At 33.8% G+C, this 12,530-nt stretch overlaps 2 protein-coding genes across 2 annotated transcripts in view; both read left to right on the top strand.

Annotated features, from left to right (window-relative positions):
- The first annotated feature begins 1,226 nt into the window (after positions 1 to 1,226).
- Positions 1,227 to 4,690, top strand: LOC132172274 (phosphoribosylformylglycinamidine cyclo-ligase, chloroplastic). Its single transcript, XM_059583749.1, has 9 exons — positions 1,227 to 1,390; positions 1,517 to 1,961; positions 2,104 to 2,198; positions 2,278 to 2,379; positions 2,469 to 2,528; positions 3,410 to 3,582; positions 3,712 to 3,814; positions 3,909 to 4,067; positions 4,249 to 4,690. The coding sequence occupies exons 2-9, from the start codon at positions 1,643 to 1,645 to the stop codon at positions 4,417 to 4,419; spliced, it is 1,182 nt and encodes a 393-aa protein (XP_059439732.1). The 5' UTR covers positions 1,227 to 1,390; positions 1,517 to 1,642; the 3' UTR covers positions 4,420 to 4,690.
- A 3,605-nt stretch (positions 4,691 to 8,295) lies between these two features.
- The window catches only part of LOC132168782 (uncharacterized), a 12,030-nt gene continuing 7,795 nt past the window's right edge, over positions 8,296 to 12,530 (top strand). The window contains exons 1-15 of the mRNA XM_059579816.1: positions 8,296 to 8,438; positions 8,895 to 8,974; positions 9,135 to 9,221; positions 9,313 to 9,363; positions 9,459 to 9,576; positions 9,680 to 9,736; positions 9,949 to 10,013; positions 10,135 to 10,218; positions 10,770 to 10,820; positions 10,899 to 10,961; positions 11,069 to 11,115; positions 11,427 to 11,496; positions 11,581 to 11,643; positions 12,295 to 12,384; positions 12,478 to 12,516. Coding sequence (XP_059435799.1) covers positions 8,321 to 8,438; positions 8,895 to 8,974; positions 9,135 to 9,221; positions 9,313 to 9,363; positions 9,459 to 9,576; positions 9,680 to 9,736; positions 9,949 to 10,013; positions 10,135 to 10,218; positions 10,770 to 10,820; positions 10,899 to 10,961; positions 11,069 to 11,115; positions 11,427 to 11,496; positions 11,581 to 11,643; positions 12,295 to 12,384; positions 12,478 to 12,516 — 1,083 coding nt within the window. The 5' untranslated portion in view covers positions 8,296 to 8,320. The remainder of the gene's footprint in view (positions 8,439 to 8,894; positions 8,975 to 9,134; positions 9,222 to 9,312; positions 9,364 to 9,458; positions 9,577 to 9,679; positions 9,737 to 9,948; positions 10,014 to 10,134; positions 10,219 to 10,769; positions 10,821 to 10,898; positions 10,962 to 11,068; positions 11,116 to 11,426; positions 11,497 to 11,580; positions 11,644 to 12,294; positions 12,385 to 12,477; positions 12,517 to 12,530) is intronic.

The following is a 12,530-nucleotide window of genomic DNA, read 5'->3' as shown; positions in this document are numbered from 1 at the left end:
TCTTAAGGTTAGTAAAAAAAATAAAAATGCTTCTATATATTTTTTAATAAGATAAAATTATTCATACAAATTCAAAATAAAAAATAAAAAAATGATATTTTTTATTTTATTTTTTAAAAAGATAAATTTTAATTTTAAAAGAAAGATTTTTTTAAACGAAAATTTTTAATTTTTTTTTATAAAACGAATATCTTCTAAAACGATTTTTTTTTTTTTAAAAAAATTGAATATTAATTTAAAATGGAGTACTATACAAAAGCTGTTTAAAAAAAAAAAATTGGAAGAGATTACTATTTATGAAAACAGAAAATTAATTTTTTTAAAGGGAAATTTTATTTTAAAAGTATATAAAATAAAACAAAATTTCAATTTTATAAAGTCAATTTTTTTAATTTTTTTTCTTAAAAATGATATATTTTAAAATTTAAATTATACATGTTGAATTTTTTTTTTTTTTTTAGTTTTAGTTTTAGGTTTTTTTCTAGAAGTTTTAGCATTTTTACTTTTATTTTACTAAGGATATTTTCGTTAATGAAGGAAACATTGACAATATTTTGGTAGAGATGAATACTATGACAATTAAAAGTTTAGAAGACATTGCCAATTAAATGATATTTTGAAAGATATATGAACTTTTTCAAAAAAAAAAAATTCAATATAAGGATGAATGTCTACTGAATTGAAACAAATATTCATCCAACTCAATTTGAATGAAAGTTTGGTGCCAAAAGAATTCTACTTGGCGTATATGTTTTTGAAATTTTAATTTTATTATCTCTAGCATTCAATGAAAATCACATATTATGGAATAAAAGAATTCTACTTGGCTTATATGTTTTTGCAAAAGGGAATAGGATTCTCTATTTCAATGAAATGAATTATGTCATTATTTAATTTTAATATTAAGATAATATTATTTTTATTTTACACTCAATGAATATTTTCCATTTCAGTCGAAAGAGAATACTCTTAAATTAAATGGTCTAAATTTAGTGGAGTGCTATATATTTCAAATTTTTTTTTCCAGAAGTTAATTTTTAAATGATGTGTCACAATCTCATAAGATTTATTATTTTGAAAAGAGTATTACTAACTCATAAAATAGTTTACATCATTTGAAAAATAACTTTAAAAAAAAAATTAAAATATATAACATTTCTCCTAAATTTATGATGGATGGCATAAATGTCTTTTGGCAAGTCACCTTCAACACAAAACCCTAGCTCTGGTTCTCCTCCTTTTCACCCCTTTCAAAACCCGCCTCTCTCTCTCTCTCTCTCTCTCTCTCTCCGTTCTTTCATCTTCAACCAAAAACCACACTTCCGGCCACCCCTTGCCCACAGGTAGCGGTGCGCAGAAGAGAAGCTTCGACGGATTCAATCGCTTGCAGGTCAGTTACCAAGTGGTACTTCTGCTATTTCGATTTTCTGAGAGGGTCGGAGTAGGAGGAGAGCAAAAGAAGAACGCAAGGGCAATTGGGTAATTGGCTATGCTAACCTTTCTTTCTTCGTGGCAGGTCTCTGCACGTGACATCAGGCACGTGCCTGGCCTCGAGTACTTCCCACGCCACATGCTCGCCTAGATTCGGGTCGGTTTAGGTCAAATCTATTTCCTTTCCGAAACCCAGTAATTTCTCTTCACAATGACCGTTACCTTCGGAGCAAACACAGAGCTGTCCCGCTGCTTCGCCCCCTCAATCAGAGGGTCCGATGAGAAACTCGGTCCTCTCCAACGGTTTTCCCATAGGTTTCAGCCGCTATCGGTGGCTGCCGACAAACTAGGAGTGGCAAGAAGTAGTACGAGGAATAGTCGCCGCCTGTTTTCGGTGGCGAAGAACAATTCCGGTGATAGTCTAACATACAAGGATGCCGGTGTGGACATTGACGCTGGCTCCGAACTCGTTCGTAGAATTGCGAAAATGGCACCGGGGATCGGTGGTTTCGGAGGACTTTTCCCTCTCGGTATATTTTTTTTATTTTTTTTTTTTTAATGTGGCTGTAAATTTTTTTTGTTACCGTTATTTAAGAGCTGTAAATTTTGGAATGTTTGTGCGTCTGTTTTTACTCTGGCTGTATATTCTGCTGACCAAGTTCTAACGGGCAGGTGATTCGTACCTTGTTGCCGGTACGGATGGCGTGGGAACTAAGCTTAAGCTGGCATTTGAAACTGGGATCCACGAAACCATTGGGATTGATCTGGTAAAATTTGATACATGAATGTTGTTAAATAGTTTTTCTGTTCATAATCAGCTCTTCAATGGGATTTGACCTAACCTAGGTTGCAATGAGTGTCAACGACATTGTTACTTCGGGAGCAAAACCATTGTTTTTTCTCGATTACTTTGCTACTAGCCGCCTTGATGTTGATCTTGCTGAAAAGGTACAAAAAATTGACTGGGTTGGTAGGCATTATGATAGTATGTGTACGTCAAGCTCAAGCTGATTGATCTTTCTTTCCTTCTTTTTTAGGTTATAAAAGGCATTGTTGATGGTTGTCGACAATCTGATTGTGCTCTTTTAGGAGGCGAGGTACTTGATTTTCTTTCCTCTTTTTGAATTTCCTTACTTTTTATTTACTGGGCCAATAAGTGTTCTTCATTTGATATATTGTGTAGTGATTTAATAGCTCTGAAGGGTAAGGGAATGTGAAATGCATTGATATATTTTGTTAATGTTCTACCAGCTATGCATTGGGAGAGCGTGCATGCTCTTTTAATTAGTGTCTGTTTGGTTTAAGCAATTTAAAACGTGCAGTTTGAAAAAATAGTGGTTTCAAAATTAGTTAATAAAAACGCGATTTTAAAAATGCAGTTAAGCGGCTTTTAAAAATGCATCCTCTTGCTTGTTTCACTTTTTTAAACCGCAGTTTTTCTCAAACGCATTTTCAAAAGGTACAATTTCCGCGATCAGACAGAATCAGAGGCAGACCTAGGTAGTATCTTGGCCCCCACAAGTTTTAGAAATGCCCTTAAAATTCATATTTTTTATAAGCTGAATCCCCTCCCCACCCTGCTCGTTCATAATTTCTGGTTTCTTCCGTGTCAGGCATTACAAGTCATGTTTAAGGGGTCGATGAGAGATGGTTTTGCTTGGCATTGATTTTGTAAGAGAACAAACGGTTGACAATTTGTAAACTTGTACCGCCAACAATAAAAAGGACGTTGCAATGACACAAATGCAATGTGATTTTGTTGATTGTGAATCATATATTTGAGGGTCTTACTGAATTGAACTTGCCATTGTCCTTTTGGATGGGGAATAAATCTACTTCATGCTTGATTTTTAGCGAGACTTGACATTTAAAACCAATTTGGTCTCTTTCTTTTCCCCTCCCTTCTAGTTGTAACTATTGTAGTAAATATGTATTTTTGGATTCTTAATGTGTTTAATTGGTAGTAGATACTTTTCAGACTGCAGAGATGCCAGATTTTTATGCTGACGGCGAGTATGATCTCAGTGGTTTTGCGGTTGGCATTGTAAAACAAGATTCAGTGATTAACGGGAAAGACATTGTGGCTGGAGATGTCCTTATTGGCCTGCCATCCAGCGGTGTTCATTCTAATGGTTTCTCTTTAGTAAGAAGGTTAGTGTTACTTTCAAGAAGTCTTTGCTTTGATCTTACTGTGAAAAAAGGCTTCAACAAATGTGAAAATGGATGAAGCTATGATCTATGTCAAAGTCCTTGCTGATATGTACTGTTATATCTTGATAGGGTTCTTGCTAGAAGTGGCCTTTCTTTGAAGGACAAGCTTCCTGGTGAAGATGTTACATTAGGTGAAGCTTTGATGGCCCCAACTGTGATCTATGTTAAGCAGGTTACTTATCACCCTCCATTTCTCATTATAATGCTGAATGTTTTCTTGTTCACTACACTTACAAACTTTTATTTCTCCATTCCTTTGAAATCAGGTGCTTGAGTTAATCAGCAAGGGTGGGATAAAGGGGATTGCCCACATAACAGGTGGTGGTTTCACTGACAACATACCTCGCGTATTTCCAAAAGGCCTTGGAGCTGTCATCCATTGGAACTCCTGGGAGGTCCCAACTTTGTTCAAGTGGATTCAAGAGGTAAACAAAGCGTCTTTTTTTCATTATGGAAATGTAGAGACAAAGACGAAGTGATTTTTTAGCAGAGTGCTTCTGTTGAATTTATTATATGATATAAATGTTTTTATTTGCTGGTTGCTTCAACTATATATGTTTCTTTAAAAGAAGAATTGAATTTCCTCATTTATGTTTTTCTGATTAGGCGGGAAAGATAGAAGACGCTGAGATGAGAAGGACCTTTAACATGGGCATTGGGATGGTTCTGGTTGTGAGCCAGGAGACATCTTATAGAATACTCGAGGGCAGAGGTGGTGATTATAAAGCATACCGCATTGGCGAGGTTATAAGTGGTGAAGGAGTGAGCTATCAGTGAATTGTGTATCATGCATTCCATATGCTCTCTTTTGTATCGATTTGATGAGATAAATTATACGGCGAGTTTGGGATAGATATCCACATCAATTTTGTCTAGTAATCCGGATAACAAATGTGTGAGAGCTCTCATCGAATCTACGTGCCTAGCTTCTATAAAAACTTTCTCATATTTGCTTAGGCAACAAATTGCTGAAAATCTGGATATGTGAGAGTTTGCAGCTTATGTATTTGTTGAAATTATGAATACGAGGGAAAATTTTCTCGTTAAATTGGTTTTTATAGGACATTGAATCTTTGAAGTACCAACAATGACGCTGATTTTGGTTGAAAAAGTGAGCAATATTTGTCTTGGTATCTTGTAAATCTTAAATTTTTTTATTTTTTTATTTTTTATTATTATTATTATTTTTTAATTGTAAATCCTAAATTTAACTACATTTGCTTGGTCTTGCCCTAAGTTTATATACAAGATAAATTTTTGGTATAACTTTGTCTTGAAATGGGAAGGATGATCGGAAACTACAATAGTTTACAATGTATGGAAAAAATTGATCAGAGCTCTAATTTTTTTTGAGCTACCGGTCTCCATGGACAGTCATATTTTGGAGGGTGCCACCCCCTAGGCTGAGATGGGGGGTCCGGCCAACTCATCTTTTTTAATAATTTATTTTTATTTGTTTATTATTTTAGTTTATATTTATTTTTTAAATTTAAATAATATTTTATTATTTTCTTTTCAATGGGACACGTGGTATGTTGGTAGCCATTCGATAGCAATGGACGGTTGAGATTAACACAAAAATTAATGGAAAATTTCTCAGCTATTGCTAGGGTCGTGATTCGGTTTACAGTCACCTGACTATGATGGGTCCACATGAATTTTGGCTGGCCCTACAAAGTTTCGGTCCAAATGGGCTCATTTGCCTAAGTATAGATAGTACAATGGAAGAAATAAGGTAATGGTCATGATTGACCATAATTTAGTATTATTGTATTTCATGGCGTAGATAATGCAATATGATAACTATATTGATATGTTATTTAAAAATTTTAAATGATGTGGTATCATATACATCGTTAGATGCAACATTAAATAATGACTAAGTCATTTCAAGTAAAATCGAGAGGATCCATGAAAAGTGCAATTATGTGAAGAGACCTGCTATTATTATAATTCTTGTTCATCTCTTGTCTAATTCTTTTTCAAATTCACCATTGGATCCGTAGGACCCATATGAATGGCAGATTTTAAAATATATATATGGAGTTGAATGAGAGTTGGACAAGAGAAGGAAAAATAGCACCACAATTTTTATTTATTTTTTATAAGTGCTACATATACTCTCAAGTGTTCACTTTATAATATGACAATGAAAATTATAATCAAATGAAATAACAAATAAAAATATATATAGTATCCAATTGTAATTTTCACTATCACGGCAGAGAATGAGCACTTAAGAGTATTTATAACAATTTTTTTTTTTTTTTTTGAAAGTAATACAATTTTTATGATGGACAAAATTTTCTTTTGAATTGAGTTGGTATTTTTTTTTATTTATTTTTTTTCAAACTTAATCTTATTAAACTGACATTGTAATTCTCAGTTAAAAAGACAAATTTCGAATTAGAATAATTTCTGTCAACTTAATTTAGAATAAAACTTTATTCTTTTATGATTATGCGGCAATATGGGTGTGGACCCAGTAGCGACATTTATAAGGAATACTACAAAAGGAAAGAATAAAATAAAATAAAATGTCTCCTCTACACTTTCTTCAATCTCGGGTACAAAGTTTTGTCAGAAAATGAAAATTAGAAAACCTTTTACCCGTTTAAAGTAAAACAAAGCCAATTGCTTGGGCCCCCCAAAAATAAGAAAAAAAAATACCTTTTGGAGTGATGGTCCTTAGCTGTTCAAGGATTTTTTAATATATATATATATTGGAAAAAAATGCAAAATCAGCTATGTGGTTTACTTAATTTATAATTAACTTCATGTGGTATCAAAATGAACTTAAAGCTCCATAAAATATGCAAAAAAATAATTTAATCTTTACAGTCAAATTCCGTTAACTAACTTAACAGATTATGATAACATGAAGTGTTTGAGCCAATAAAATTGTAATAAATTAGTGGATGAAAATTGACGGTAGAGACTAAATTATTTTTTTGGCATACCCCAGGGACCTTTGAGTTCATTTTGATACCACAAGAAGCTAATTTGCAAATCATGTAAACCACAATGACTAATTTTTCTTTCTTTTTTTTTCTATGGAAAACAATAATCCTATAAAGAAAAAGAATTAAATCAAATGGAGGCATATTTTGGGATTATGCTTGCCTCCTTAAACAAAGGGTATCTTTTCAATGGTTAGATGAATAATCAAGGGGAATGTTGTTTTACTTTTATAAAGATTGTGCCTAATTCTATGCATAAACCTCTAACACATTGTGTGGTCAGAATTGCAGTATCTTACACCCCAAAACATGTTTTTGCTTATTTTTTGCACAAACATTTTGTAAATAAAATTCACTTACCTTAAACCGAGGACATTAGTATGTAAAATATTAAAAAAAAAAAAAAAAAAAAATTGACTCTGTTTGTTAACATGTTTGTTTTTTGTAAAAAATGTTTTGATGTTACATAAAAATGAAAACGGTTTTTATGTTTTTAAGAGTGTTTTGTGTTTGAGTTGTTTATTACTGTTTTGATTAAAAAAAAAAAAAAAAAGGCTTTTAAAAGTTACTAAGATGTATTTTAAATAAAATGATAATTTTAAAAGCCACCCCAATTTCAAGAAGATAAAAAGATAGTTTGTAACATTACTCATCTATTAAAAATGTATGTAAAAATTTAAAATTTCTAAATATATGCTTAATAGACAAAATTATTATTATTATTATTATTTTAAAGGTTAATAACTTTTTTAGTACTTGGGTTTGCAGTTTTTTTTTTTTTTCCCAGGTTTCCAAAATAGTTAGAAATAGTACCTGATTATGGGAAAAGGCAAAATTGATACCTCCATTAGATTCCGTGAGAAAAAATTAATGATTTGTTACGTGTTACTCCCAAAATATATCATGAGTTCTTAACAAAATAATAATAATAAAAAAAATCATAAAATAATTAATAAATTTTTTTAAAAAAACCTTTAAAAAAAAAAAGAAGAAAAATTTGGGGTGGCCACCCCTATTTTGGCCATTAAAGGTAGCAAAGATGGTCTGGGTGTGGCTGAAGCACCCCTAGAGGGGCCGCGGCACGCAGGGGGTGGCTGGCCACTCTCATTGGCCAAAATGGGGTGATCGGCCAACCCTTAAATTTTTCAATTTTTTTTCTTTCAAAATTTTATTTTATTTTATTATTATTTTTTATTTTAGGTTTATTATTAATTATTTTTAACTTTTTATGACACGTGACATTTTTATATGGTGACACGTGTGACAAAGGGTAACCAAAAGTAATAGAGGTATTAATTTCGTCTTTTTCTATAGGTCATGTATCATTTTTGACGGCATAGGATCCTCTCCATTTTAGTTGAAATGAATGATATATATTTCAAATAAAATAGAGAGGATGAAATTATATTTTTGACTGTTTTGAAAACATAGGTGAAAGAAATAAAAAACTGCAAACTTATTAGCCCGTATTTTAAAGATAAAGATAGCGTGCCTAAACAAATTTGTTTTGGATGAATATGCCGAGATTTCTAAACAATGTCCGATGTACGGCCAGCTCCCTACTAAGATTCGTTGAAAATCCGAAAGCGACTCGAGCCACCTGTTTGGTATCCTCGGGTGATTTCTGCGTTCTCCAAAACATTTCCCGCTCAGTCATTAACACAAACACGACGGCGACAATTAGGCGCACACTGAGCACGACACCCAGAGAAAGAGAAATGAAGTACGTGTTGGTGACGGGAGGGGTGGTGAGTGGGCTGGGCAAAGGCGTTACAGCCAGCAGCATAGGCGTCGTCCTTAAAGCCTGTGGCCTTCGCGTCACCTCCATCAAAATTGGTCCTTTGCTTTCACCCATCACTTCTATATTGTTTTTGGTTTTACTGGGTTAAATCAACTTTGGCAATGAAGCTAGTTAGGTGGGAATCTTTGGTTTTTGTAACTTCGTTGCTTTAAGTGGGGTATTATTGAATTCAGACTTGCATAAGCTGATTTTTAGTGTCCCTGCGTGATAATCTTCTTAGGTATTGCAGCTTCGTGGTATGGTTAATTGCTTATTGATTTCAAATGGATGCCTTTTTTTGCTGTGATCTTTCTTTGTCTTTTGTGGGTCTGCAAGTGGATGACTTTTATATAAATATTTGTATGCATGCATTTGTCTTATTTATCTATTCGTTTAATTATTCTTTGTTGTTTCAAGTTTTGATAGAGCAAAAAGGAAAAAGAAATTGTAAAATTGTTAGGAGCAATTCTAAGTTTTCTTTTCATCAAAAATTTTACGATTGATTGTTGCAGATCCATACTTGAACACTGATGCTGGTACCATGTCTCCCTTTGAACATGGAGAGGTTTTTGTTCTTGATGACGGGGGAGAGGTTTGCTTCTCCTTTTGTTTTTTCGTTTATACGTAATAGTTTGTAAAATAATAAATTCGATTGTTGATGATATCACACTCGGAATATATTATTGATGTGGGAGATAGAGAATTAATTTATTGATATAATAATCAGTTCATTTTTTTTTTTCTTTGAAAAGGTTGATTTGGATCTGGGTAACTATGAGCGGTTCCTAGATGTGACACTTACAAGAGAGAACAACATTACCACAGGAAAGATATACCAGGTGCTAATTTATTTGATGCAGCAGTAGGCCCATTAACTTTATAAGTTCTATAAGCTTCTTAAGATAACCACGTTGCTCTATTTCTAATCAGTCTGTCCTTGAGAAGGAACGGAGAGGCGATTATCTTGGGAAGACTGTACAGGTGATGCCACGCTTGGTAACTGAATTAGGCTTCTTGTGTTACTTGCATGTAAAATTACTGGTGACTGAGTCTTCCCTTGTTTGAGTGCATTCCAGGTGGTGCCACACATCACAGATGCCATTAAAAATTGGATTGAAGCGGTTGCTGTCATTCCTGTTGATGGAAAAGAAGGTCCAGCAGATGTTTGTGTGATAGAGTTGGGAGGGACCGTAGGTATGTGCTATTCAAAACAAAGAGGCATCTGATGTGCTGAAGAATGTCTCTCTGTTGTTTAATTTTACCTGCAAGAGATTATTTTGTAATATCTTTTGAATAGGTGACATCGAATCAATGCCATTCATCGAGGCTCTGCGACAATTGTCCTTTTCAGTTGGTAAGGTTGATTTTATGGGTCAATAAAAAGAAAAAAAAAAAGCCTTATACCTTATGAGCATGCAGTCAAATATGATTGATTTAGATTTAAATATGCTATTCTGTTGCATTGTATACATCCAATTGCTACCAACAATTGAGTATACTTATTATGCACTTGGGTTGTGAGATTTCATCATGTTCAGAAATAGTGATGTTAATTCTTTTCTCCAGGGCAAGATAACTTCTGCCTCATTCATGTGAGCCTGATACCAGTACTGGGTGTTGTTGGAGAGCAAGTAATACTCCATAACCTGTATATTCGATTTGGAAAGTATTAGTTATCCAAACCCCCCCTCCTCTTCTTTTATCTGGGTTAAATATGACTCTCTCTCTCTCTCTCTCTCTCTCGTTTTGCAGAAGACAAAACCTACACAGCATAGTGTCCGAGAACTGAGAGCCTTAGGCTTGACTCCTCATCTGTTAGCATGTCGCTCTGCTCAGGTATATATTTTCAACTACCTGGTAATTTTGTGCACATAAGAGAATGAATGATTGGAACAAATTTCACTCTAGAATCATCCAGCACAAGATAAGGAAAAAAGAACTTTAGCTCAAGAACTTTTCAGTCGATCTATGCAAAGCTTGCTTGCACATTTAATCTTAGTGGGGTGGGTGCAATCTCCTGACTCATTTATCATTACAGTTTGAGGAAAGCTTAATGTAAGCCTCAGTTATAAATTTCACTTTGAGGCTGTGATTTTCTTAAAGGGTATTTAGTTTGTATCAGTTTACTGTGGCATGAAAGCTGTGTTTAATCTTGATCTTTTCAATCCTGATTTTGTTCCTTTTTTCATACAAAGTAAATTTTAAGTTGCTCTTAAAACATTGAAAATGTCTCAGAGATGGCCATTTTGAATATCCTCGTTTATTTCTTCATTTGTGCTTGAACAGGCATAGATATGAAGTGTGATTTTGAGTGCTTAGTTTTCATCATTGCATTCTCTATGTAATATTGATGACTGAAGTGTAAATTCTTGTCAACTATATTGCAGCCTTTACTGGAAAGTACCAAGGAGAAACTTTCACAGTTTTGCCACGTTCCAGTAAGTTGTTAAAGTTCGTTTGGTGATCTTTCAGATGAACTCTGTTTTTGTTTACATTGTCCTTATGATCTCTCACAGGCTGGTAATATCCTCAATGTCCATGATGTTCCAAACATTTGGCATGTTCCTCTCTTACTTAGGGTGGGTTCGATACAGCTCTTTGATTTCTCTGAGGCTTTGCTGCTTCCAGTATATCCCATCTAACGTTTTCATTTTTGGATTTTGTTTGACATTTACTGCTGTTTCAGAACCAAAATGCTCATCACTCAATTCTAAAGCAGCTTAACTTACTTGAGTAAGTTTTCTAATCTCTTCCCCACTCCCAAACCAACCCCTCCTAAGGCTTACATTTTGGCATCAGAGTGGTAATGAACTCAGCCAGTCCAAAGTTTGTCAAGTGTATAACAAGATTGTGGAAAACTATATGTTTGATTGTGGTCAACTTAGAGTTTTAGTTAATTAGGCTGAGGCGTAGATTATTTCCATGGACTGCTAACTGTAGACCTTATTAAACTCGATAAAACTAAATGCAACATCAATCTCGATACAATATACTGAATGTATGAAGGTTGATTACATTAACTTGTTATTAAACTTCTGTTTCAGCCTTGCTACGCCTCCTGCTTTACAAGATTGGACCAAGATGGCTGAAACTTTTGATAATCTCACTGAATCTGTTAGTATTATCACGATTAGATGTAATGCTTTTCTTTGAATGTTTCTCTTGTTCATGGAAATTATAAGCTGCTGATACTTGCAGGTGAGGATTGCACTGGTTGGGAAGTATGTTGGCCTAACGGATTCGTATCTGTCTGTTGTGAAGGTGTGATACCAGCTTTTGTTCTGTGCTTAATTTGGATTGGAGGATGGAATATATAATATGCGGAGCCTGCAATGTTAATCACTAGCAATAACTTATTTCTGCATGAGATATGTTTCTGAAAATAATGTTCTAATGAACACAAGATGCTGATACAGATATCTGCTTTGTCTTGTTGGTTTGTTTTTCCTCACAAGCAATAATCTCAAGTTTCATAATTTGGCTGGATTGGTACAACTATTGTTCCATATTGGTCTATACGCTGCTTTTTGTTAACTATACTTTAGATTATATCATAGGAAAGAAATGGCACATCATTCACATAGTAGTTGCATTATGACGGTTAATCTGATTGAATAATTACTGAACCGCTCTAATTCTTTGTTTTATTTCTGGTAATAGCTCTATAATGGTCTTTACATGGGTTGTTATTAACTATTTTTTATGATGTCCTGGGGAATGAATGCCATTGTTCTCTTGTAATTGCATTATGATGGTCAGTCTGATTGAAATATTAGATGTATACTCTTTTTGCCTGTCCTAATTTATAGTTTTTCTTTTTTCTATGGTGACTTTCTGGTTCAAAACTCTAAATCTCAAAATATATTGCCTTTAGTTGACTACCCTTATTATTATGCCTAATTTGGCTTGCAGGCCCTTCTGCATGCCTGCATTGCATGTTCTTTGAAGCCATCAATTGATTGGATTGCAGCTTCTGACCTTGAAGATTGCAGTGCTGAACTGGTACTCATCCCTTAGAAGTTGCATCTGTGGAGGATTCTGTTTTTATGTCTGTAAAAAATTGGTCTTATGTAAAAATTTGTGTTCCTCATACAGACACCAGAAGCACATGCTGCTGCATGGCAGACTCTGAAAGTAAGCTCTGCATT

The sequence above is a fragment of the Corylus avellana genome, chromosome ca2 (genome assembly GCF_901000735.1).
Source record: "Corylus avellana chromosome ca2, CavTom2PMs-1.0".
Taxonomy (NCBI): Eukaryota; Viridiplantae; Streptophyta; class Magnoliopsida; order Fagales; family Betulaceae; genus Corylus; species Corylus avellana.
This window is presented reverse-complemented; position numbering and strand designations above follow the sequence as displayed.